General features: G+C 39.0%; 2 protein-coding genes across 3 annotated transcripts; one reads left to right on the forward strand and one right to left on the reverse strand.

Annotated features, from left to right (window-relative positions):
* Positions 1-1,601: 1,601 nt before the first annotated feature.
* LOC127120476 (uncharacterized) lies at positions 1,602-7,157 on the forward strand. Its single transcript, XM_051050912.1, has 5 exons — positions 1,602-2,800; positions 3,209-3,673; positions 3,783-4,940; positions 5,296-5,473; positions 6,038-7,157. Exons 1-5 carry the CDS (start codon positions 1,748-1,750, stop codon positions 7,003-7,005), a joined length of 3,822 nt encoding a protein of 1,273 aa, XP_050906869.1. The 5' UTR covers positions 1,602-1,747; the 3' UTR covers positions 7,006-7,157.
* A 257-nt stretch (positions 7,158-7,414) lies between these two features.
* Positions 7,415-12,941, reverse strand: LOC127120477 (calcium-transporting ATPase 2, plasma membrane-type). 2 transcript variants are annotated; one of them, XM_051050914.1, is made up of 7 exons: positions 12,208-12,941; positions 11,230-11,284; positions 9,212-11,154; positions 8,936-9,094; positions 8,643-8,814; positions 8,220-8,518; positions 7,415-8,068 (listed from the first exon to the last, which is right to left on the reverse strand). In XM_051050914.1, the coding sequence occupies exons 1-7, from the start codon at positions 12,382-12,384 to the stop codon at positions 7,829-7,831; spliced, it is 3,045 nt and encodes a 1,014-aa protein (XP_050906871.1). In that variant the 5' UTR covers positions 12,385-12,941; the 3' UTR covers positions 7,415-7,828. The 2 variants fall into 2 exon arrangements, with proteins under 2 accessions (XP_050906871.1, XP_050906870.1); XM_051050913.1 differs by having other exon boundaries at positions 9,212-11,284.
* Between the last annotated feature and the right edge of the window lie 14,762 nt (positions 12,942-27,703).

Genomic DNA, 27,703 nt, shown 5'->3' on the forward strand with positions numbered 1-27,703 from the left:
TCATGAATAGAGCTTCATCTGTCAGAGTTTCTCCACACAACTTTTTCATCTTCGAATCATCACTCAAAACGATGTTTCCTGATTCAAAACTCCCACTAATAAAGAGGAAGGATTGCGACTTATACCTCATTCCCCTTTTTGAAGAAGAAGAAACACTACCCTATAAGTCACTCTCGACAATAATAGGTTTACCATTCATCGTAATGAAAATGTGATAAAACTTGATTAAAAGCTGAGTAGAAGAGAATGCACCTTAAAATAGGAAGGCAAAGACACTAAAACGAGAATGAAAGCTGAAAAATCGAAGCTTTAGTGCTTTAAAACTATGAACGTGCGACAGCAGTTACTCTAGGAAGTAAATGCTCTTAAAGAAGAAGGAAAAACTTAAATAATCAGGGGAAACTCAGTCAGCGAGAAGGTTAAAAAGTTCATCCACGTTCTCTCTCCATCTTTATATATGCAAAGGCAATTGAACAGATAGGATCGAAAGCATGAAATGAAGACAAATCGACAGTCAAATTTCATATGGGGAAGACAACTAGACTTTAAATTGAGTCACGTTACCCCATGCGTTTTCAAATCACATGTCAAAGAGAAAATGACAAAACATTTAAATGATGAGATTGTAATTAATGCTCGCATTCGTATCACACTTTGGCAAAACCAAAGCGGCGCGGCGCATGTCAACCGATGCCTATATGAAATTACTTTAAGGTCGACCACTATCATTGAAAGACTCCCCCGACATCAAACATGACCGACAAGTCTTGGGGGCAACTGTTCCTTGTCAGTCAAATACCCGGGACCTACTGCTCACTGTCGCCCAAAAGCCTAATACCACGAGGCCCATTACCTAACATACTCCACTATGACCAATATATAAATATCTTCGTAAATGGTTCTAAGGTACACAATCTATAATTTCACTTTCATTTCCACTATCTTGGACCATAAACTGACTTAGGCGTTGAAGTGTTAATCATGCATGTGCCCCCCTTAGGTCCATAGTATAAGAGATAACATCATCGTAAATGACGTCGCTTCAACACCGATAACTATAGTGCAAGAAGCATTGTGATCGCAACCTTTGATCCACGAGGTCACATCAACATAGTGCATCGGAAGCTCCGTTCTATCGTAGTTTTTGCAATCATCACCATTTCTGATTCTGCAACGAAACAAATGTAATAGGGGCAAGCTTGATAATATGTTATATTCTTACCCACACCCTTAAGTAATCACGTATAACAAAGATATGGATACCCATGAAGACAACCATTATTCTTCCGCTACCCACCCCGTTTAGTAAATATGATACTCGTGCCAACCTCATGCCCGTGCGAGTATTCGCTAGATGGGTATACGTGGGTTTAGATATACTCATGCATATTTACGGATATCCATGGATATTATTATTTAAATATTTATATATTTAAAAATAATTAACTATTTTTTATTTAAATATACATATTTAAGAGTATCTGATCCGTCATATTTCATTTCGCTCCGCTCCGTCAATATGTTTCATCAATCCAAACATTACTTTTGAGTAAAATATCATTTATTAGTTTATTAGATCAATATTTTGATTATGAATGATAAAAAAATTTGAACTCTTTCTTTTACATGAAATAAGAATTTGAAAATTGTTTTTTCCCTCTCAAAAATCGCAGCTCAACACTGTCCATAGATTTTGAAAATTTGCAGCGCAGGTAACTGAGAATCACGTTTGAAGCAGAAAAGCGCAATGGAGAAGAAGCTTCGTTCATCTCTTCACTCTTCACCTCAAGAATTCATCTCCTTAGCCATAATCCAAACCCTAAAATCTTCAAAACCCTCCCTCAAAACCCTAATCCATTCCATTAAACCCTCCTCCAATCTCATTTCTTCTCTCCCTCCGTCTCTCTGCGACTCCATCACCTCCACCATCCAATCCTTCCAGAACCTTTTACAATCCAACTCCGACAACCCTCAAACCCCTCTCGCCAACACTCTCCGCCGCTCTTCTCGCAAACCCAACGCCGGCACTGAACAAAAACCCCGACCCGATAAAAAGGGAAAACTCCTCCAACGTCTTCAAATTCTCACTCACGTTTTGTCTCTATGCGTTTCGCACCCTAAGAAAGTTTTCGGTCCCTCCGATTTGCTTCCCGGAGTTCAAGCTTTGCATGATAATTTAATTGTGTTGGAAGCAGATTCTGTTTTGTCTTCAGGGATCGGGACGCTCTGTGAAGGATGGTGGAAGGAGAATTTAGTAGGTCGGGAGTCGTTGATTTCTCAGACACTTCCTTTTCTTCTCTCGAGGACGTTGACTTTGAAGAAGAAAGTGGATGTGCACAGGGTTTACATGCTTCGTGAAGCGTTTTCTCTGTTTGATTTTGAAGATGATAGCATTGAGGATTTGAAGCTGTTGCTGAATCGGAGTGTGATTTCGCCTTTATTTTTGAAAACTGAAGATGGAAGAAAGTTTCTGTCGTTTCTCTTTGGGCTGAGTGATCAACTTAGGAAGGAACTGTTGGCAATGATTCGTTCGCAGATTCCGTTTGGAAGGAAGTCCATGTTGGAGGCTTATGGAGATATATTGTTTCGAGCATGGAAAGCTGCCCCGGAAGATTCAAGGAGTGAAATTGAGAACGGATTCTTGCAGGATTTGGTTGAGGGTTGTATTCATGCAAGTTCTGGATCTTTTGCTTCATATATTAGGAGGGTTTTGGGAGGTTTTATCAACCAGAGGACCGTTGACGGGATTGAGAAACTACTCTATCGACTTGCCGAGCCTGTCATATTTAGATCTCTACAGGTAAATTGCCTTGTCAAATTCAACTGTTTCCAGCCTACCTTTTATAGTGTTTGGATGTTGGTTTGTTAAACTTTTGGTATAAAGATTTGTATTATGCCGGTGCGAAAATGATTATGCATCATTTAATTGGTCCTTGAATTTTCATCAGAGTGATTATTTACACTGGTGTTGTCTTGTATGCCTATGAGTTTCACAACTCTTTATAGAGCCTTGTTTGTATGCAAGGTGAAAAAACCTGCATATGACTTTCGAGGGCTGGTTGGTATACCAGCCTATAATCAGTTTTTTTTTTTGGATTAGCAACTTTGTAAATTATAATCAGTTATGTGTATGAATTATAATATTTAAAATAGTTTGTGATTTTCCTTTCTATGTTCAATATTTTACTCTGCCTTCTTATCAATATAGGCTGCAAACTCAAATGTTCGTCAAAATGCTTTGCACCTGCTATTGGATGTATTCCCCCTTGAAGATCCTGATGCCCCAAAAGGGGATAAGGATACATTGATCGATAAACAGTTCTTTTTGTTAGAAAGGTTGCTTGTCGACGATTGTCCGGAAATTAGAACAATTGCTGTTGAGGGTTCGTGTCGTGTCCTTCAGCTATTTTGGGAAGTTATCCCGTCGCCAATTATTACGAAGATGCTTTCAAAAATAATTGGTGACATGTCTCACGATGTATGCAACGAGGTAAGGCTTTCTACGTTGAATGGCATCATTTATTTGCTTGAGAATCCCCACTCGCATGAAGTACTTAAAGTGCTCTGTCCAAGACTCGGGCACTTAATCCAGGATAATGTGCTCACGGTACAAGTCGCTATGGCAGATCTCTTGCTCCATCTAAAGGATGTCCCAAATTTTCAGTTTAATAAGGTACATATTCTTAAACTCATAATTCTTTTAGAAATCTCTGTATCTAATTTATTTGCAAATATCATCAATTCTCACTGGTTGGCTGCTCATTGTGGTGTATGCCCTGCAGGTGGTGGATCTCAATTTGCTTTTATCCGAGCTTGCTAGTGATCAACCTTCTGTAGCCCAGAAGATAACTAAACTTCTTATACCTTCTTACTTTCCCTCAGTAGTGCCCCTTGAGGAGGCATGTAATCGCTGCATTACACTTGTAAAAAGGGCTCCACTGGCTGGTGCAATATTTTGCAAGTATGCCATCTTGGAAGGAGCGTCTAAAACTCGTCTTATGGAACTTGTAAACATATTTCTGAGTTTGGTTTTGTCACCAGATAAGCTGAATGCAGATCTGATAGAGGGCTTTCTTGTCGCTGCTAGCTACCTTTGTGATAACTTAACCTGTGAAGCATGCTATAAGAATCTCCTCAAAGAGTTCATTACTGCAGAGAAAGTGAAAGGTTTACTGACTGCGGCATCTACTGAACAAGCTCAATCATCTTTATTCAACATTTTCTCCACTGTCTGTCCAGATAACGTTGAAGGACTTCTAGAGGAGGGCATGAGTGTTGTCACAAACTGCAGTGGTTTACCCGAAGATGTTGATCGCCAATCTAAAGTTAGGTCTGCACATAAGTTGTTGCTTTCTTTGGGAGGTTTTGATGACATGTTCGAAGCATTAACGACCCTACTGCATAAGGCTGCTTATCGCTGTCACGTTAAATTTGGTGCAGACATGCCATCACAGAGTGTTAATTCTAAATCATTTGGAAAACTTTCAGTTAAATCTAAATCATTTGGAAAACTTTCAGTTGAATCAAGTGTTAAATCTAAATCATTTGCAAAACTTTCAGTTGAATCAAGTGTTAAATCTAAATCATTTGGAAAACTTTCAGTTAAACCAAAGACAGTTAACCAAAAGCAATCTTTTGAAGATGATTATGTTGTAGCTGTTGGTGTAGCATGGCAAATTAGAGACTTGCTGCAGCATGAGGATACCAGGAAAGCTATATTTAAATCTCAACCTTTAGAAAAGTTGTTTTTTTCACTTAAGATGGTATCTGAAATCAGCATTGTGAATTGTGGGAAGTATGAATATATAGACGTATCACCTGTTTTGGCATATATTGCCCTTGCTCTGCAAATGACGGTTGATAATGTTGGCCGAAGTAGGGTAAAAAGTGGCATGAAGAGGAAGAAATGTAACATTGATTCTTCAACATTACTTTCAGAGGCAAGTACACTCTTTTTGCAAATTTTTTTAATTTCATGTAGATTTAGTGATTAAAATATTCTTTCCTGGAATTTTGTTTTATTTGCATCTTCTCTTGCCCAGTTATCTTCTAAAAATTTCGTTATTTGCTAAAAATTTCAATGGTCTGGGAAAAAATTAAATTGTTTTTTCCTCGAAATTTTCAGGTTTTCAGCATGATTGTTATGATATTGTAACCCTACATACCTAGCTCACGCATTCATTTAACTTGAGTCCTTCCATTGTATTGATGAATTGATATTATTATCTTAGAATAACCAGTTTATTTTTAGTTCTTGCTTGGCTGATCTTCTGATAAAAAAACTTGTTTAATCAGACTGTATTGGATCTGACAATTGAACACATGCTGGACTGCTTAGAAAAACTATTTGGATCGGATGACTCTATACAAAGTCACAAGGTGGGTTCATCCAACTTGAAATCAACATCAGGTAAAAAACAAAATTCCACAAATAGGCGAAGGGTGTCTCTGACAAATGCTGGCTGCCCAAGAGGTAAGAAAATACATTCATATTTCATTTCATGTATTATAGTCATAATGTATTTTAGGTCTGATAATGGAATGCGCTGCTTTGACCAAATACATGTAACTTAGCACACTGCAAAAGTTGGAAAAAAGCTCAAGCACAATTCAAGTGCTTCAATTGATTTCATTTCAGTCAATTTTTAATTTTCTCTTAAAAGATTTTGTTGTAGTAAATAGTTAGATGGGTAATTGGGTACACATGGTTGTTAATGCTCACAGATTTCTAGTACTATTTTGCTTTTTGGCCATTATCTACTGGTTTCTTCTCTTATGACATTTGACCATCGAATTTCCCAATCATTATTTGGCATTTCATTTATGAAGGACTATGACCCTTTTTTAATCCCCACTATAAGGGTTATATAGAATCATGCATCTAGCCGTTTTCATTTGTTTTAACACTTGTGTGACTCTTTTTGTTAACTCTAATTAAACATTACTAGTACAATTTGAAGCTTTGAACTATGTATATCAGCTCTGGATATACATCTAGTCGATGTTTGTGACTAATTGGCTAAATCTTTTTAAATAGGATCTGTACATAATGAAGCTCAATATGTACTTTGCAAGGTGAAGATGCTTACTGCTGTTCTCAAGTTCATTGCTGATACTGCTGCAATGTGTTTTGCTCCTCATAACCAAGGATTATTTTTGAAGTATACATCAAAATGCATTCGACATATAGTGTCTTCATTGAACCATCTTTTTCATAACAAAATTCAATTCCATGAAGAAGATAAAAAAAATACTATAATTTGCCTAAAAAGCTCTTTCAGTTATGCTGCCAAGATACTCAATGTGATTCTGGCTGGTTCTGATGGATCCTCCATTACAGCATCAAAAGCCTTTAATCTTGCCAATAACTTACTTGATTTAATTGTTTCAATAGAATCATGTTTAGGCTCTGTATATGCGTCACGTCTTGTTTCAGCAGCAAGGCCTTGGCTACCTGATATGATTTTGGCATTGGGGTCTCTAAGTGTTCTACAAGATACTGACAGTGAAAGCGAACATGCAACTGTATCTGAACAAATGAAGTTGCGTTTTCCAAAATGGCCTTTGGTCGTAGTCAAAACTGTGCTCTCTGCAGTGAATGAAGGTGAAGGAGATGTTGAAAGTTCTCAGACAGATAAATGCCCAGCATTCAATAAACTTCTGGCCATGCTGATTATATTACTAAAAAAGAATCGAAGTATAATGGATGCAGTTGGAAATGTTTTCCTGGTTTGTTCACTTGTTGGGCTAGAACGAAAGGACTTTGAGCTGGCATTAGGACTCTTGCAGTTTGTATGTTCCAAGTTGTTTAACAGCGATGACAGGGATTGGGGTGACATGATGCTGTCTTCTCTGCAAGAAATATATCATAAGATAGAGCAGCAAATGAAAGAAGATAGAAACGACGATGAACTGGAGAAATTATTGCATGCAAAGGAGTTGCTTGAACCTCTCTGGAACTACCATCTATATGAAAGTAGAAAGGTTGAAATGACTGATGTCTAGAATTAGTTTTTTCTTTGTTTTGTATGTCTATTTGTAGGAATTTGACAGTACAATTTACCAAGACCTTTAGATACCGGATGTATATACTGTATGCTTTTGCAATGCAACTGAAAGTATAACACAACGATATTTAGTTTTACAATTTGTTAACATCTTTTTTTTTTCTTCACAGAAAGTTACTAGAGTTTTTCCTCATTCCTTGATTAGAAGTTTCCAATGTACAGAAAATTATTCCCTACAGCAATTGCTGAAAAGGGGTTACAAAGGACTTGTTTGGAATTTTTACTCTCCTTTATTATTCTTGAAATGCAAATTGGGTTAATTGAGATTAAGATAATATTAATGAGGTAACTGCTACTAAAGGTAGTATTAAGGTAACTGCTATTTAAAGAATGGAAGCCAAAAGAACTGATTCAGAATCACTTAAACATAAAATTAACAAACAGGATGCGTCCATTCAAATTGCCACAAATTGAAGAATAGTTATTTTTACTCTTAGGTTGTCAAGCAAAACTCTGGATAAAACAGTGTTGAGTTGTTTCTAGGCAACAAGAGTCATCAATATCTACAACAAGTTCAGGTTTTCATAAAATTGTTAAATGGTGATTCATCAGTCGCCTAAGGATTACTGCAGCGAGGCTCTAGAGTTCTACTTTGCTGCTCCATTCTGATTCTAACCCAAGGCAGCCTCGAAACAATGCCAAATGAGTTAGTGAATATACACGAATGAGTGCAATCTAAGGTCTAACAACCGTAACCATAACAACTAACAATTACAACAATCTTCATTGCATTTTGATTAAGAGTTGTTCATTTGCTTTCTTCAGACAGGAATCTTCTTTAAGCGAGCAGCAATAGGCATGCCCATAAACCCAACAAATAAGCAAAAGAACCATTGTAGCAGAGTGAGAGGTGTTGTGTTTGCAAAGTTTCCCAAGTACTCGACTATTATGATTTGAAAGAAAATTGTAGCACTGATGACCCCCACAAAGACATAATTATCCAATATGCCCTTAAAGACATTAATTTTCTCCATCTCACGTGAGTTTATCTCGTTGAAAACCTGCAAAACCAGACCAACCCAAAACTGCTAAGCCACATTCATACGACAGTTAAAATATCACATGCTTTTTTAACTTGATCTTTCCTAATTTTTCAAACAGTCAATAATTATTATTCCTAAATAAGTTGTTCAACATTTTCAGAAAAAGTACCTGACAAAAGACAAATGAGTTGAAGATAAGTGTGTTTAACACTAGATCCGAATTGGGGCCATTAAGTGAAAAGAAGGATTTTCCTTTTGACTGAAGAAACCATATCACCATAAACTGATACAGTGATTGTCCCATGATATTCCTCCACATGACATTGCTGATGAAGTTCCCTTTTCTTCCAACAGGTGAACGCTTCATTAAATCATCATTTGGAGGTTCAGTTGCGAGTGCAAGTGCTCCCAATGTGTCCATTATCATGTTCACCCATAAAAGTTGAACAGCAGTCAGTGGAGCAGTTCCTGGAGAGAAAAATGTATTATATCATAAAGTACAAGGAATCAAATGTTTCTAAAATTATATCCCGTCACGCTAACTGATATCAAGTCCAAATTTAAAGTAGAGATATTAATCTAACTTTCTCACCTGTCAAGCAGGCTGATGTAAAGTTCACTATTAAAGCAACCACATTAACTGTAAGCTGAAACTGGACGAATTTCTGAATATTTACATAAACAGAACGTCCCCATTTAGCAACGGTTACTATTGTCGAGAAGTTATCATCCAGAATTATGACATCTGCACTTTCTTTTGCAACCTGCACATATAATGTAATTAGCAGGACTCTGATATTATCGTTGCAATAGAAAATTAATCAGTGACTAAAATGTAGTAAAGCCCCTTTTCTTTTAATTTGGTATCAGATATTTGACACACACCTCAGTTCCAGCAATGCCCATGGCAAGTCCAATGTCAGCTTCATGAAGAGCCGGGGCATCATTTGTTCCATCACCAGTTACAGCTACAACTTCCCCAAATGTGGTACGCAGGTGTTTCACCAAGGTATGTTTGTCTAAAGGCGAGGATCGAGCCATGACCTAAAAGGAAATAAACATTTATGTTACTTAAAGTATCACCCATAATCATCTTTAACTAAAAGATAGATTTGGTAATGAAGCAATCAAGAAGTAGGCAATAGAAGAAGGTAAAAAAACCTGAATTTTGGGAATCAGCACAAGCAACTCTTCCAAACTCTTCTCTCTAAATTCTGGACCTTCAATGGCTATGCCATCATCGGTTAAAATCCCACATTCCCTGGCTATGGCCTTTGCAGTATTTATATTGTCTCCTGTAACCATTCTTACGGTTATTCCAGCTGAACGACATAGTGCTACAGACTCCTTAACACCAGGACGAACAGGATCTTTGATACCAACAACTCCTATACAAGTGAATCCAGTAACAGGAATGGTGTCTTCGGCAGAGAACCCGTTTTCCAATTCCATATAGGCAAGGCATAGAGTTCTAAGTGCCTCATTGGCAAACTGGTTTATTGTAGTCTGAAGATGGTTAATTGATTCTTCATCAAGTGGGACAACATCGCCATTTGAATTGAGAACTTTGTCACAAGCAGCAAGAACTATTTCAGAAGCACCTTTACAGTGTGCTCTCAGACCTCCACTAGGGAGCTCCACCACTACACCCATTCTTTTCTTAGTTGAGTTGAATGGCTCAACTTTAACAAGCTTGCATGCTTGTCTCTCTCCTTGAAAATCACCACCTAATGACAAGCCAAATTCCAATATCGCAGTCTCAGTCGGAGTCCCTAAAATCTCATGTTTCCCTTGTTTGTTCACCACAACCTCTCCTCCGGTGTTGTTAAATATTGACTGTAGCAGCAGTTTCACAGAAGATTCTGGGAGTTCAGAGCACAAACTAGAAGTCTTGTTGCTCACTTCCTTGCTTTTCATACAAATGCACGTTTTCACAACAGTCATGTGATTGGTTGTTAGTGTCCCGGTTTTGTCACTACATATAGTTGTTGCTGATCCCATGGTTTCACATGCTGCCAAATTTCGGACAAGGGCTTTGTCGTTCATCATTTTTTTCATAGCAAATGCAAGGCTCAATGTCACAGCTAATGGAAGCCCCTCTGGAACAGCCACAACAACAATGGTAACAGCGATCGCAAAATACTCCAACATCTCCAAAGCATCATCCCCATTCCAGCTCCAGAAGCTTTCTTGTTGGAGTTTAGCGCTCACAAGTCCTTGCATAAGAACTGCAAAAGTGACAACCGCGAAGAATAGGCCTATTTTCCCAATAATGGTTGCCACTCCATTAAGTTTCACCTGTAATGGGGTTTCATCATCACCGCCTTCACTGAGAGTAGCCATCAACTTACCCCACTGAGTCCTCATTCCAACTGTGGTAATCAACATCTTGCATGATCCATCTTGGACCTTGGTTCCTGAAAGGAGAAATGGATTTTCGGAGTTCACCACCACAGGTTCACTCTCTCCTGTTAAACTTGATTCATCAATCAATAGAGAAAATCCGGAAACAAATAGTCCATCAGCAGGGACTTGGTCACCAATGGCAAGATGCACGATATCTCCAGGAAGTAACTCATATATAGACATTTTCTGCCTATATCCGTTTCTAGTGACCTGAATGGAAATTTTTTTCTTCTCCTTGTCCAAATCTTTGAACTGCAATGATTGACGATAATCACTTGTTGCAGTCACAAACACAACCAATAAGATACTTGCAACAATTCCAAGACCATCATGAGCTCCCTTGGGCCATCCTTCTGTTGCAATGCCAACAATCAGAGACACAATAGCACACACTCCAAGTATCATGAGAGTCATGTCTTGAAGTGCTTCCCAAACAAAAACCCAGAAGCTTTTAGCTTGACTTTCAGTGAATTTATTGATTCCATATATCTGTTGTCTTTTATCCAGTAGATCAGTCTCATTACTAATCCCATCGGTGGTTGATGTACAAAGCTTGTCTGCAATGCCATCAATCTTACCATGATATTTCAACTTCTTTACATCATGTCCTTCAACAATAGACCCCAATTCATCGCCACAGATTTGAAATCCTGCATCTTTAACATACTCTGGCACTTTGTAATCACTTGGTTTCGCGCCTGTGGATAAGAATGGCAGTAAATATATTGGCTCTAATTTTTGTAAGCTATGGAAATAATGCTGAAGAAACATACCTTGGATAAACTGAAATGCTGCTTTGGAAACCAAAACTGCAACCCTCAGCTTCTCCTGCAGTAAGGAGAGAACAAGTCTTGAGAAACAGTTTTCTCAAACCCTTTATTTAGAAAAAAAACAGTTTTCATGTAGTAATTGAGCACATAAGTGTGAGTGAATCATAAGCGAGCCTCCAAAAGGAAAGCAAGATCAAAACCTTGGTCCTTTTCTTAAACCGATATAGATAGAGAAGCTATAAATGGCATGTAATCAAAATGTTGGTCAGCTTGCTTCTGATGCTTCCATAGTTATTTTGAAAAGTTTCCATTTTATAACTTGTATGCTAGTTTGTGTAAAAAAAAAAACATGTATGCTAGTAAAATGCATTTAATGTTTGAATTCAATCCATACCCCATCAACAATACCAAACTCAAAACTCAAGATTAGGTAATTTATGCACTTATGTTTGTCATTTATGGAATGTAGCAACATTTTAATTGCCAAATAATGTAGTACTAGATATGCTTTAGATCTATAATATACAAATTCTTAAGGTTAAGGGTAAGTTGATGCTTTTATTCAGAATTAGTAATAATAAGATATAAGCAGCAGTGTTGAACATAACAACCGTGAACTTTTACTTCCAAAATAGTCCAAATAATTTATCAAAATTGAAGTTTGAATTTCAAATAATTTCTAACTGAGTCTAAAGTGGACCCATAAGATTCATATACAGCCTAATAGTCCAAAAAATGAACGACATGACAAATACTACACACACAACTATATGCAATAAATATTATTTTAACAAAACTTTACTATTAAAAGCAACCAATAGCAATGGGAAAGTATCTTTCAAATATAATATTGTGATAAATATTAATAATTAATCTAAAATACCATTGGAGGCATCCAACATGTGTTGAATAATAAATAAATAAATAAATAAAAGGTTATTAAAAAGATAAAAATAAAAATAAAAATAGAAAAATAGAAACCTGATTGGTACGACGCATAGCGGCGGCTTCTTCTCTCTTGGAGAGATTTGCAGTGAAACGGAATCGTCTTTTGGGATTCTTGACGAATCCGCATACATCTCTCCATCTTCTGAGAGCTTCTTCGGAGGAGTTTTTGGACTTTACTCCTCCAAAATTCTCTTGCAGATAATTCTCCATCACCAACTCCAAGCAAGGATCCTACAACAAATTTAACCGTTTTTTTCTCGATTTGATGAGTTTTGTAAATATGTAATCTAAGCTGATATGAAGAGATCAAAAGCAGTTGGAAGGTTTTGGATGAAAAAATGGTTTGTATTTGTAAGCAGTGAGAGGGTTATGGAAGGGTTCTAAGAAGCAGCGAGTTAAACTAGACTCCAAGTTTGAAGATTTCGTGGAAAGAACTTGCTACTTCATTTTGTTGTGGGAATTAATGACTTATTACCGTTTCTCGGGTCTTAGGGGTCAACTGCGTTATTTGTGTTGTTTGTACTGATGGCTCTTTTTTATGACTAGTGGGTTCTTTTCAACGAGGTTTGTGAAATGTGGGCTTATAAAAGCTGAAAAAGCATATTAATTGTGATTAGATTAAAAAAGCTTGTCTGGGGTTTTAAATTTTTATTGATTAACTCTTTGCATGATCCAGGATATTTTGAGTTTTTTCTTTAATAATTATATAAAGTTTAAGGTTAAAGTATAGAGTTATAGAAGTGATAAATATTACCGTGTGAAAATAAAATACAAAACCGATTTTTGGTTTTGAATTGAATCCATTCCACTTTTTGTCCCTACATGAAAATTTGAGAAGAACGCGTAATGGACGAACGCAACGCGGAAAGAAGAACGCCGATGACTCGGACGGACCTACTTTCTTTTTTATGGAGACGTTTTCTTGCATGTTAGGAAAAGCCTGCTTGGTAATAAAACTTTACTTTAAAGCTAAATGTTTGTACTGACTGACGGTCTAATTATAAACAAGCTTCCTATTCAAAAAATTACTAGTAAATAAACTTTGTATCTTTTCGTTTTCTTATTCTGATTATGATTTGTGTTTTTCCTTTCCAAAAAATATACTAATAGCTCCATTTTGATTTTTTTTTTTATAATTATGTATCTCTAGCAATCATTACATAGACAGCTACTTCTGATTTTTTTTTCTTTAAGTAAGTAAGATTTTTAGATTAAATATCAAAACAATCAATATTTTAAATAATTTATTAAACTAATCATGTTTCAAAAAAAAATAGACGGTATGAGAAGTAGCCACACAAAATAACATATGCATTATTTTTTTAACAAAGACACCACTAGAATGGATGCATGCATGTATATGATGTCATTGCAAGTGGCGCATGCATGCATCCAATAGAAATATTTGTCATAAACAATGACTACTTCTTTGTTTTTTTTTTAATTTTAAATTATTCTAACAATATAAAAATTAAATTACACAATGATTGAATAGAAAATCAATGATTTGGTCGATCATAACACCCTCCGATTCCACATCTCAGCGCATTTGCTTGCCTTCGAGGTCTTCCACGATTTCCCTGAGGTGTTTGGGGTCTCCTAGTATTGGCCTAGGGCAAAGGTGGTTGGTGGGAGAGTCTTGACATATGTAACAAATTTTCAATCATTTCTCCCCAAGAGCCGGGAGTGTCGTAGTCAAGTTCGATGTCCATGTTCTTGTGGTTGGATTGTGGTGGATGAGTTATGTGTGGACTGACTGGTTAGTTGAATTGGGATATTAAATTATTTTGGAAACAAATCAATGGTTCTTGTGGTGTAAGAAAGTCATGTAGTGGTTAGGTGCTTTGACGATGTGATGTTTGTGTGTATATTGGTAGGGGCTATGGTGGCAGCATGTGGTTGTTGGTGGTATGGGTCATGCTCTTGGTTTTGTTTTTGGGTGTGTGACATGAATTGATTGTGAGTTTGAGTGTTTGGTAGTTTGGTGTATTTGGTATCGGTGACGTTGTGAGGTTGGTCGTTGGGTTTTAGTGAGTTGACATTGTTGTTCGGTTTGGTAATTATGTGAGGTTGGTTGTTGGATGGGGGTTTGTTGTTGGGCGTGTGATGACGAAACTCGTTGACGTTGGTCGATTAAATACCTCGGCTCATACACAAACTATGCTGTTGTAATTGACATATACCAATTCATATAATTTTGAGTTGGTATAGCACCTTGTATGATATGTTCGGTTAAGATGTGTTGATGTTGATTCCTCCATCGACGACACATCTCTTTAGCGAACTCTTTTCAATCAGAATAACCCCATTGGGCATCGACTCTTATTGATGTCAGTCTCCCGAACACGTCAGAGGGTCTAGAATTTGTTGTTGCATACCGAACTGCAATTTGACACGGTCACTCTGGTGCATCTCCATAATGATGAACTTGATGATTGTTGTTTTTGTTGTCCAAACTGCAACATCATCGAAAAACAACAATCATCGGGGTTAACGTGATGGTCGAGACTCATATACGGCCTCTGGATTAAAACACTACCTTCTGAATTTTTAATGGCATTGATATTTGGATCATCGTGCCCTGACATTGGATTATTCTTGGCATTCAAATTTTTAGCAGTAAAAGAAATAACCTTACGGTCGAGCAAGTTTTGGACCTTAAATTTAAGGGCCAAAAACCTCTCGGTAATATGCCCTGGTGAACCAGCGTGGAAATTGCATCTAGTGTTTGCGTCATATCCATGAGAATAAGGTGTTGGTGGAGGTGCAAGAGGTCTAGTTTCAACCAACCCTCTTTGTAGTAAATATGATAGGATCTGAGTATATATCATGGGTATATGGTTAAAGTCCTTCCTAGGCCTTCGGGGATACCCATTTTGTTGTTGATTATGCGGAGGATGTGCCCTAGGTTGCTGATCTTGAGGCTTGAAGTACGCCGATTATGGATACTGATTAGGATTTACCGTAGTCACATAGGGATTGTAAGGCCCCTATGGATACCCATCAATAATAACAACATTGGCATCACCCTTCTTTGGATTACTGTTGTTTTGATACTTGTTATTGTTGTGTTGACTAGAAGATGATTTTCCGATCTTACCGCTTTTCAATCCATTCTCGATTCTTTCCTCAATTATCACCAAGTCAGCAAAACCTGATGATACTAGTCCCATCATCTTTTTGTAGTATGGGCCTTAAGGTTCCCATGAACATATCCACTAGTCCGCTTTCCAACATCGGAGGTTGCACACGGGAGGCCAGTTCCCTCCATCGTTGAGCGTACTCCTTGAACAATTCATTCCCCTTTTGTGACAGATTATGCAATTGCATGCGACTGAGAGCCATATCCAAGTTATATTTGTATTATGTTAGGAAGGAATTAACTAGATCTTCCCAAGTATTGATATGGGCTCTTTCCAATTGCATGTACCAATCTAGGGATGCCCCACTTAGACTGTCCTGGAAGCTATGTATCATTAGTTTCTCATTTTCTGCATAGGCAACCATCTTTCTGACAAACATCCTGAGATGATTCTTAGGGAAACTAACACCCTTGTATTTCTCAAATTTAGGAGTTTTAAACTTTGGAGGTATCACTATATTCGGTACCAAGCACATCCATATAGCATCAACTCCGAAGATGTTGAAACCTTCAACCAATTTCAATCTTCTTCAAAGATTTTATATTTGTCTTCAACTCTTATTTCCCCAATAGTAGCAGCAGGGTGAGCAGTTGGTTTACTTTCCTGGACCATGCCCATATGATCTTCATCCTCATATTGTTGGCTCAAATCCATGTAGTTGTCTTGTGAGATTGGTATTTGTATGGGAAGAGATGCCCCACTATGAACAATGGTTGGGATAGACCCTTCAGGATGAAGGGTGTTATTCTTATCTTTATCCCTTAGATGTTAGAGATGAATCCTTACAGAGGGTTACCATCCATGAGTGGAGGGATAGATGCGAAAGCAGCCTTCCTTTTGTGAGCCTCAACTTCTCTGGCCATCATGTTAGTGATGACACATATGAGTTGGTTGATCTTATCTTCCATCCCTTCCACATTTCCTTTCACTAAGTCCATATCCTCCCTAAGATTAATTTGGTTTTGTTCGAGTTGTTCCATGGTCTTCTTTTGACAAGCCAGAGTTTAGTGAGGCGGTCGGAGAGTCGAATTGTCTTGAGCGATGATTCTGAGAGAATAGGGGAGAAGAAGTGATTTTCGTTTCTTTTTATGCATGTATTTGTATGAATGAATGTATAAGTATGCAAAAACATTTTTTAGAGGAATCTTAACCATTCATCGATTGTAAGCAGGATAAAGATAATAAAAATTCGAAAGTATTTTATTCAATGATTAAAAGAAAAGGTAACAAGAAAAAACCCAACAATTATTCACAACTTATAGAAAGGGAATACTAAATTTAAAACCAATACAAATAAAACCTCTAACATATTTCCTTAATCCTAGTCCCAAATCCTTGTACCATACAACGACACACCTTGAGAAAGTCACATATTTTGCTTTGAGGTTTAAAGATATCTACCATGAAATCGGCTTCTTTCAGACTTCAGGGAATTTCCTCAATCAGGTCATTAGATAACATGACCAACTTTAGATATTTCTCCATATAGTATCTGACTTCTTCTTGAAGTTTTACCATAATGGCCTTGTCCTCCTTTAAAGCATCCACCATTTCTTGATTATAACCTTCTATATAAATGCACCAATTCCTCATTTACTCACATGCTTCTTCCAAGGGATGCATTTGTCTCTTGAAACCCACCACTTCTTCACAGGCTTCACTCCATTTTGAAGGACAGAAGGCAAGGAGAGCGGGTACATGATCTTCATCTCCAGTTTTACAACAAAAAATAGATTGATGGCTGCATAATCCACGAAGTCCCTTTTGGTGGGAATAAGTGTTAGTCTGAAGGTAAGGAGGATCATGATGTTATCCATGGTATCCCACTGTAGGAAAGTAGAAAAGTAATCAACCTTTTTCTCTAGATACTCTCTCGGAAAGCCCTTGAAGTCTCCACAAACCCTCAAGTTGGCATGCAAGTCAACTTCATGGATGCTAAAGTGATAAGCTATCTCATATATTGTAGGACGATACCCTGTCATTTTGAATGGGCCCTTTGTGGGTTTAGAAATCTCTAGGATCTTGCCAAACTCTTCAAGGGTCGGATCCAGATGGAAATCTTGAAACTGGAAGAATCTAAGTGTAGGACCAAAGAATTGTGTTAAGGCAGTCAGAGCTTCCTTTTGCGCAGGGACATTTAAGAGGTCTAATATATTTCCAAACTTGTAATTCAAGGAATTCTTCCTACCTTTGCTCAAGCTCATCGCATAGTTCCTTAGGTTATCAGTCTTGGGTTCCCTTATTTTGAACTTAAGGGTTTTCCTTTTACCATATTCCATTATACTTTAAGGTGCTTAGATGATGATTAAGATTCCTAAAATGAATGAATGCAAAAAGTGACTTTGATGATGATATGATTTTTTTGAGTTTTTGTTTTTAGGATAGGTAAGGTGTCATACCCCAAAATTTGCCCATTAATCTTGCAAAACATTTCTCGAAACACTCCAACTTATTCTGCAAGGCACTGACCTTAAAGGAACAAAAGCCCAGCTCACTACAGACCTAATCCAGAAAATGGCCCAAACTGGCCTGCTCGCTAGGCGAGCAACTCCTTCGCCTAGCGAACCTTCGCTACACGCTCGCCTAGCGAACCTTCGCTACACGCTCGCCTAGCGAAGCTTGCGAACATCAGAATTTTTGGGCTTCATTCTGAGCCCATTAGGTCACCACAATCACTATAAATACCGACACTTCAGTCACGAAAAGAAAAACAAAAACGGAGAGGGGAGAACGGAAACGGAGAAAGAAGAACCCTAGCAAGCAAACCCTAACACTCACGGGAGGCAAACCCTGAAGGAACTCGGCGGCATCAAGGTTTACCTCTGCCCAATTTAATCCGATTTGTCGATTCAAAGTCGCAATTCAGTTGCAAACAGGTTTACATTGCTATTACTGCTTTATGTTCTTAATTCGCATATGGCATTATGATTAAATTTATGAAAATATCTTGAGTTTGGCATATGAATTTTAGTATGTATCTGAATACCTTAAATGATTAACCATATAATTGCTGTAATGAAAGCCATAAGGCATAAAATTGGTCGAAATTGTACTGATATCAAAACCAGAATCCGCAGCCGCTCGCTAGCACCTCGCTAAGCGAGCATGCAGCGAGTACTCGCTAAGCCTTCGCTAGGCGAGGCAGGAGCGAACGTGACAGTAGCTGATTTTTCTGTTCTGATTTTTCACTCATGTTTTATCATAGCCATGCATCCTTTACCCGACCTTATTTACTGTTGGGATCTTTTTTTGTGGTGTAATCCTCGATTGCACCCTGATTTGGTATTCTGACATGTTTTGTTGAGTTTTGTAAAGGTTCACATACCCCCAGGAAAAGATTGCTTGTTAGGTATCCCGCTTTATTTGCGGGATACCCTTGTGGAGATTCACCCTGAATTGCTCAATTGATTTTAATGTATTAATTTTATGGCAAAGATCCACCCTAAATTGCTTAATTGATCTTAATGTATTAATTTTAATGTGGGGATTCCTCCTAATTACCTAATTGATTGTAAAATACGGCCTTTGAATATGTGATCTTGGACCTCTCTCTGTTGCTTTACGGTATAACGGTCATGTCCCGCGAATGTGGGGATATACTTAGCCAAGACCCTTCGATTAAATCATCATAAAATAAATCATAGTCCCGCGGATGTTGCCTTCGAATATATGATTTTTGTCCCTCGATGACCCTTCGGTGTAGCCTACGGTTAAATGATGATAGTCCCTTCGAATGCTAAGGTATCCTTACAACCGTTGCTTCACTGACCAATCGATGACCCTACGATGACCCTTTTACATCCAAAGGATAAAACTACTTACTTCTCAATAGTAAGGGTAGTTTTACCCTCATAAGGATAGGAAATGCCCATCAAGACCTTGGGTAGGTATAACTCTTAATTGCTTACTCACAATTTAAAAATACTTTTCACACTCCACAAATACTAGAAAATCACCACTTGGTATACATTCATACTAGAATCATTACCGAGTTATATTTTTCTAAACCATTTTCAAAACTAAACGAGATAACCACTTTGTATACATTCATACGAGAATCATTACAAAGTTAAATTCTCTTTTTCAAAACATTTTCTAAACAATTCACAAACACCTTTTTCAGACCAATATAAGTGATCAAGCAATTAAGAGCCCATGGATAACCATGGATACAAAGGGTGCTAACACCTTCCCTTTGTATAATGTACCTCCCGAACCCAAAATCTAATTAAGGTCTTTCCTGTTCTTTTCCACCTTTCCTTATTGGATAAAAGAAAAGTCGGTGGCGACTCTTGCTATCCGCGACATTGCGATTAAAAGCAAAACACACCCAAAGTCAGTTCACCGTATGACAGAACTGGCGACTCTGCTGGGGAATCTTAAAAAGATAGGTTACCTTAAAAAACAAGGTCACTTATTCAAAATGTCTGATTTACTTTTAAGGGATTACTTGGGTATTTTATGCTTGAGTGAAAGATCCCACACCTGGATCTAGTGTACCTTAGGTAAGTAGCAATAGATCATCGCGACTATCCGGCGTATACTGGAATGGTTAAAATGATGGCTACGGTTAATGTGACACTTTGGATGTCCTGATGTTCCTCATGTTTACTTGAGGAAAAATTTGGCTTCCGTGTGGTGTCATTAAAGCATTAACCAGACCTTTAGAACCCTAATTGACTCATCCTAGCCATTAGAAAGTAGTGAGATAACTGACTTCGGTTCCGACTAAGGTTGGTTGAGACTCGATACTACACTCTTTGAGATTGGACTTTAGGGAAGCTTCGGTCAACCACTTGGTGTTGCACTGAAGTGGACTTAAAGAAAGGTCAATGATTTGAGATCCTTCTAGAACCCGGTTACTATTCTAGGACAGGTTGAGCCAACCAAACTTCAGTGGGGAGGGTACTTACCTATGGAACTCATGCAAGCCTTAAAACCTAGGAATGATTGTTGTGTGACTTGTTTGTGCTTGTTGTTTACTTAACATCATAACATCATAACATCATAACATCATAACATCATGACATTGTGCTAACCATTTCAAGGACTTAGGGATTTAGCTTTGCTCCGTTAAACAGATTATGGCTTCCAGGAAGACCATCCGGATCAATTTTGTAGCAATCTTTCCTCAACTAAAGGATTTGGTGTCAGAGCTTCCCGATCATGCTCAGTTCATTAAGAAGCATGGTTCCCTCCTCAATTTGGTTACTACTGGTTTCAAAGAAGATATGATGAGAGTTCTATTCCAGTTCTTCGATCCTAAACATCATTGCTTCACCTTCCCAGATTATCAGTTGGTACCCACATTAGAAGAATTTTCCAGGCTGCTTGGGATACCTATCCTTGATCAAACACCTTTCAGTGGTTTAGAAAAGATTCCGAAGTCTGAAGAAGTTGCCGCAGCTTTACACATGACAAAGTCCGACATTGAAACCAATTGGGTAACAAGAAGGGGAGTTAAGGGTTTACTTGCCAAATTTCTGATAAATAAGGCCCGAGAATTCTTAAAGGTTATGGATGTCCATGCTTTCGAAGATGTCCTAGCATTACTAATCTATGGTTTGGTGTTATTTCCTAATCCAGACCAATTCATAGACATGAATGCTATTAAGATATTTCTCACTCATAATCCTGTGCCTACCTTGCTTGGAGACATTCTGCATTCCCTTCACACTCGTACTATGAAAAGGCAAGAGACTCTCATGTGCTGCATACCTCTATTGTCTAGGTGGTTTATTTCACACCTTCCTCAATCAGTCTTGAAGAATGAGCAAAATCTGAAATGGTCTCAAAGGATAATGTCACTCTCCCATTCAGACATCTGTTGGTGTCCTCATCTCGAAGGAAATGTTACCCTCATTGACCGTTGTGGAGAATTCTCTAATGTACCACTCCTGGGGATAAGAGGAGGTATTACTTATAACCCAGCTTTAGCCCTACGCCAGTTTGGTTATGCTCTAAGAGATGGTCCACATGAAATAATTATCCAGGGCACTGTGTTTGACTATGACAATGATTCTCAAGGTCTCCGTCAAAGGTTTGTACGAGCCTGGGGCATGGTGAAAAGAAGCACTTTAGGACAGAAAAACTCTATTCCTATGGAACCTTATCTCAGATGGGTACGCGCAAGAGCTCGTGAACTTGGCATGCCATATCTTGCAGTCGGACCGCTGATTGTTGAACCAGAAGTTGAGGGAGGTACTCCTCAGATCATTCCTTATCCAGATATGCCTACCGATGTTGAAGAATTGAAGAGATCCTGGATCCAGTTGAGAGAGGAAAGGGATACTTTTGAAGCCCAGTTCGGCGCCGAGAGGAAGAAAGTGTTAGAACTTACCAGCCAGCTTAATGAGGAACGAAGACTCAATGCATATCTTCGCCCAAAAAGAAGCTGTCCCTGGGAGACTTGAGCTTTCATTGTATTTTCATTATGCCCTTTTTGTAATGAACATTGATTAAAGAAATTATTAATAAAAGTTCCCCTCTTTTGGGTGGTTTATGCAAAGTTAAATCCCCAAAAGTCCTTGAAAACATTTCATACATTGCATTGCATAACATAACATTGCATAACAGATATTCTAAAGGATCAATGTTCTCACGGTCTTCATTGCAACAGAAAAATGGACCTCGAACAAACTGTCAAAGATCTCCAGGCTCAGAATGCTCAATTCTAGGAGATGATGCTGAGCTTATCCAAGGGGCAGGAAGAACTAAAGGCTCTCTTGCTCGAGAAGAAGAAAGACAAGAAACCTGTGAGTTACATTAACCTGGGAAGAAGGCTTAAAGGACAGGCTGCGGGAGTCAAGATTAAACTTCCGAAGGATCAAGAAGAGGAGACAGAAAATGATTCAGGAGAAGAGGATGTCGATCTCTTCAACTCTGAGGATGACGATGAAGATTATGAGAAGGAACAGTACTCTCCAAGAGATGGCAAGTACAAGTTGCTGGAAGAACGTATGCTAGCTATGGAGGGTCAGAAGGCGCCCGGTTTAGATTTCGAAAGCTTGGGACTGGTCTCTGATGTGGTCATTCCTCGCAAATTCAAGATCCCCACTTTCACTAAGTACGATGGTGCGTCTTGTCCTCAGATGTATCTGAGAGCTTATGTGAGAAAGATTCAGCCGCATACCACTGATAGGAAACTATGGATCCATTTCTTCCAAGAGAGTCTGTCTGGCACACAGTTAGAATGGTATTATCAGCTTGAGAGCTCTAACATCCGCACCTGGACTAATTTAGCGACAGCTTTCTACAATCACTACCAGTATAATTCTGAATTGGCGCCTACTCGGCTACAGTTGCAGAATAGGACTATGGGATCTAAAGAAAGCTTCAAAGAGTATGCTCAAAAATGGAGAGATTTGGCTGGCAGAGTTAAACCCCCCATGACTGATCGAGAGTTAGTGGACACGTTCATGAGTACATTGACTAGCCCGTTCTACAGCCATCTATTGGGAAGTTCTTCATCGGGTTTCACTGAACTTATACTGACAGGTGAACGTGTTGAAAGCGGCATTCGAAGTGGAAAGATACAGGCCACTACCTCTGCAAGCACCAAGAGGTCCTACCAGGGGAGGAACGAATCAAATGCTGTGTACGGTCAAAAGGGTCGTAACAAGAAAAATCGTGACCTTACCATTGGAGCAGTTACGATTGCAGCACCGCCGTCTCAAAACTTCCAGCACAGACAAGACAAGCCAAGAAGGCAGTTTACCAAGATCAATATGACTTTAGCACAGGCACTGCAGGGCATGCTAAAGGCAAATTTGATTACCCTCAGAGATCCTCCTACGAATCCCAACACTACTTCTTCTTGTTATAATCCCAACGCCAGGTGTGCATATCACTCCGATAGCCCCGGACATGATACAAACGATTGCTGGTCATTGAAGAATAGGGTTCAGGATATGATCGAAGTTGGGGAAATTGAATTTGAGCCTCCGGAGACTCCTAATGTCATCACGGCACCTATGCCTAACCATGACAAGACTGTTAATGCTGTGGATGGCAATTCTCACATTTCTAATGTAGCTGATTTAACATCTCCTCTCCTGATCATCAAGAAGAATTTATTGCAAGCTGGTTTATCTCCAGGTTGTACTGAAAGTTGCGATCGCTGTATACTCCGACCCAATGAGTGCTTGAAGTTGAGGAATGGTATTCAACGGCTGATGGATGATCGCACAATTCTCTTCGAAAAGGTTCCTAAGGTGGAAAACCCTACTGAAGAAATATCTGTGATTGCTAGGTCCAAAGTTCCAGTGAAGATTACCGCTACTAGAGCGTCTGTGAAGATTACTGCTGAGCCCAAGGTGGCTCCCCTAATCATTACTGCACCTGGCCCAGTACCGTATTCCTCCAGCAAAGCCATTCCGTGGAATTATGGAGGTGATGTTTACATCCATGGCATAAAGCAAGTTGGTAATTCTGCTAATCCTAATGACATTGTTGGGACTAGTAAAGTTACTCGAAGTGGAAGGATCTTCTCTCCAGAAATCTCACCTCCCGCCCCTGAAACTCGAGGCGAGGAACCAGTCAACCCTCCTCAGTCAAAGACACCGGTCGAAGTTACTGCTGAAAATGTTGCCAAGCAGGAAATGGAGGAAATGCTGAAAATCATCCGTAAGAGTGATTTTGATGTGGTAGAACAGTTGGGGCATACCCCGTCTAAAATTTCGATGTTATCCTTGCTGTTATCTTCTGAATCTCATGCCAATGCATTGATCAAATTCTTGAAGACCGCTCATGTACCTCAGGAGACATCTGTCGATCAGTTCAAAAACTATGTTGCTAACCTGACTGTTGACAATGGCCTAGGCTTTTCCGATGCTGATCTGACACCAGCAGGAAAGAATCATAACAAAGCTCTGCACATCTCCATTGAGTGTAAGGGGATCACCTTGGCTCATGTGTTGATCGATAATGGCTCTTCTTTGAATGTGCTACCGAAAGCTGTACTCGATAAGCTTGACTGTCAGAGCATCGAATTGAAACCTAGTGATACTGTGGTGCGTGCGTACGACGGTGCAAAAAGCGTCGTTCACGGTGAAGTGGTTCTCCCTATCAAGATAGGACCTCAAATCTTCAACACTACCTTTCACGTGATGAACATCCGTCCTGCCTATTCCTGCTTGCTGGGACGCCCTTGGATTCATGGGGCAAGTGCTGTAGCTTCATCTCTCCATCAAAAGCTGAGATATCCAATAGAGGGTAAGATTGTCACCGTGTGTGGAGAAGAAGAGTACATTGTCAGTAGTGTGCAGGCCTTTAGATACGTTGAGATGGATGGCGAATTCTTGGAGACTCCTTCTCAGTCATTTGAAGTAGTTCCTCCGACCATTCCTGTCCTTAAGTCGACTTCATGTGTGCCCAAGGTTATCCGTGCTCCTCCTGCCATGATTTCTCTGAAGGACGCTCAAGCCGTGGTTGAAAATGGTGGTCGTACTGGTTGGGGTCAACTGATCAACGTACCATACAAGTCTGACAAGTCTGGTCTGGGATTTAACTCTGAAAGGATGGTCAAAGATCAAATTAATGTTGTAGAAGATGCTGATAGCGATTGCGATCTGGATAGCTGGATTTTCCCAACAATTGGTGACGGACTCAATAATTGGAAGGCTGAAGACACTATCCCGATTTCCTTTAGTTAGGAGTAATTGCTATTGTCTGTTTTAGTGTTGCAATTTTTAATTTTTATAGTTGAACTTCTTAAAGCATTGTGTCTATGCCCGGGGCACAATAGCTAATTTGTTAAGGGTTTTGTCATTTTCATAAGCATATTCATATTCAATAAATCAATGGACTTTTTGCATTCAAATATTGCGCTCTTTATCTTTCCTGTCATCTTCCGAAAAAGCTATGTTTTCTTACACACACTCACGTAACGAATTGCAGATCCATACCCACTCTGGATCCTGTTGATAATAGTTCTACTGCTGTCCATTATGACTTTGAAAATTCGATCTACCAAGCCGAGGATGGAAGTGAGGAAGATTGTGAAGTACCTGGAGAACTTGCCAGACTGTTACTACAAGAAGAAATGACTATACAGCCGCATGAAGAGTCAATCGAAATTGTAAACCTGGGTACTGAAGTGGACAAGAGAGAAGTCAAAATAGGAGCAGGCTTGGAAAACAGTATTAAAGAAAGATTGATTCAGATGTTACATGACTATGTAGAGATTTTTGCTTGGTCTTATGAAGACATGCCAGGATTGGATACTGATATAGTAGTGCATCGTTTGCCAACGAAGGAAGGTTGTCGTCCTGTGAAGCAAAAGGTTCGCCGCATGCGTCCTGAAATGTCTGAGAAAATCAAAGCCGAAGTTATGAAACAGTTCAATGCCGGTTTTCTAGTTGTTACTTCTTATCCCCAATGGGTTGCCAATGTGGTACCAGTGCCGAAGAAGGATGGTAAGGTGCGGATGTGCGTCGATTACAGAGATCTGAACAAAGCGAGTCCCAAAGATGACTTTCCACTCCCGCACATTGATGTTCTGGTAGACAACACCGCTCAACACAAAGTATTCTCCTTCATGGATGGATTCTCGGGTTATAACCAGATTAAGATGGCACCTGAAGACATGGAGAAAACTACGTTTGTGACGCAATGGGGCACTTTCTGTTACAAAGTAATGCCATTCGGTTTAAAGAACGCCGGGGCAACATACCAGCGTGCTATGGTGGTTTTGTTCCATGATATGATTCATCATGAAATAGAAGTATATGTGGATGACATGATAGCCAGATCTCATACTGAAGAAGAACATCTCGATCATTTGTACAAATTGTTTGAGAGGTTGAAGAAATACAAACTGAGATTGAACCCGAACAAATGCACCTTTGGAGTAAGATCCGGTAAACTCTTGGGATTTATTGTCAGTGGTAAAGGAATTGATGTTGACCCGGCTAAGGTGAGAGCTATCCAAGAAATGCCAGTGCCCCGTACAGATAAGGAAGTCAGAGGTTTCTTGGGACGTTTGAATTACATCGCCCGGTTTATCTCCCATTTAACTGCTACCTGCAAACCCATCTTCAAACTACTGAGGAAGAATCAAGAGATGATATGGAATGATGAATGTCAAGAAGCTTTTGACAAAATCAAGAAGTATCTCCAGGAACCTCCGATCCTGATGCCACCAGTTGAAGGAAGACCTTTAATCATGTATTTGACCGTGTTAGAAAATTCAATGGGGTGCGTGTTGGGGCAACATGACGAGTCTGGTCGAAAAGAGCATGCCATATACTACCTTAGCAAAAAGTTTACCGACTGTGAAACAAGATACTCACTGCTCGAGAGAACTTGCTGTGCTTTGGCCTGGGCTGCTCGCCGACTAAGACAGTATATGTTGAATCATACCACTTTGTTGATTTCTAAGATGAATCCTATCAAATACATATTTGAGAAACCTGCCCTCTCCGGAAGAATAGCGAGATGGCAGATGATTTTAACAGAGTATGATATCCAGTATACTACCCAGAAAGCAATCAAAGGAAGCGTGCTAGCTGATCATTTGGCTCATCAAGCAGTGGATGATTACCAATCTATGAATTTTGAGTTCCCAGATGAGGATGTCATGCTTGTTACTGATTACGAAGAACCTGGACCAGATGAAGGACCCGAACTGGGATCCCGATGGACTATGGTTTTCGATGGATCTTCTAATGCGTTGGGCAATGGTATTGGTGTTGTAATTATTTCTCCCAAGGGTTGCCATACGCCTTTCACTGCTAGACTATGTTTCGATTGTACCAACAATATGGCCGAGTATGAAGCATGTATTTTGGGACTCAGAGCTGCTATAGACCTGAGAATCAAGTTTTTGAGTGTGTACGGAGACTCAACATTAGTAATCAGTCAGATCAAAGGAGAATGGGACACTAAACATCCGAATCTCATCCCTTATCGAGAGCGGGTGTTGACATTAATCCCATACTTTGAAAAGATTACATTCGAACATATTCCACGAGAAGAGAATCAGTTGGCAGACGCCTTGGCCACCATGTCATCTATGTTCAGAGTCAGATGGGACAATGAAGCTCCCAGGATCACCATTGAACGACTAGATGAACCAGCATATTGTTATGAACTTAACGCTGCTGAAGCAGAAGAGAAACCTTGGTTCCACGAAGTAAAAAGATATTTAGAAGCTCAGGAACACCCTGAAGGGGCGTCCATCAATGACAGAAAATTTATGAGGAAGTTTTCCGCTAGATTCTTTTTGAGTAATGGAATATTATACAAACGTAATCATGATTCAACTTTGCTTCGTTGTATGGATAAAAAAGAAGCAGAAAAGATTATGGAAGACATTCACGACGGTATTTTTGGGACTCACTTTAGTGGACATACAATGGCCAAGAAGATTCTGAGGTCAGGATATT

This window comes from Lathyrus oleraceus, chromosome 2, assembly GCF_024323335.1.
Source record: "Lathyrus oleraceus cultivar Zhongwan6 chromosome 2, CAAS_Psat_ZW6_1.0, whole genome shotgun sequence".
NCBI lineage: Eukaryota > Viridiplantae > Streptophyta > Magnoliopsida > Fabales > Fabaceae > Lathyrus > Lathyrus oleraceus.

Excerpts from the sequence above, each read along its gene's own strand:
- LOC127120476 (XM_051050912.1), top strand. The coding sequence starts at position 1,748 with ATGGAGAAGAAGCTTCGTTCATCTCTTCACTCTTCACCTCAAGAATTC. Across the intron at positions 2,801-3,208 it reads TCATATTTAGATCTCTACAG|GCTGCAAACTCAAATGTTCG; the intron begins GTAAATTGCCTT and ends TTATCAATATAG. Across the intron at positions 4,941-5,295 it reads CTTCAACATTACTTTCAGAG|ACTGTATTGGATCTGACAAT; the intron begins GCAAGTACACTC and ends TTGTTTAATCAG.
- LOC127120477 (XM_051050913.1), bottom strand. The coding sequence starts at position 12,384 with ATGGAGAATTATCTGCAAGAGAATTTTGGAGGAGTAAAGTCCAAAAAC. Across the intron at positions 9,095-9,211 it reads TGCTGATTCCCAAAATTCAG|GTCATGGCTCGATCCTCGCC; the intron begins GTTTTTTTACCT and ends ATTTCCTTTTAG. Across the intron at positions 8,069-8,219 it reads ACTCATTTGTCTTTTGTCAG|GTTTTCAACGAGATAAACTC; the intron begins GTACTTTTTCTG and ends CTGGTTTTGCAG.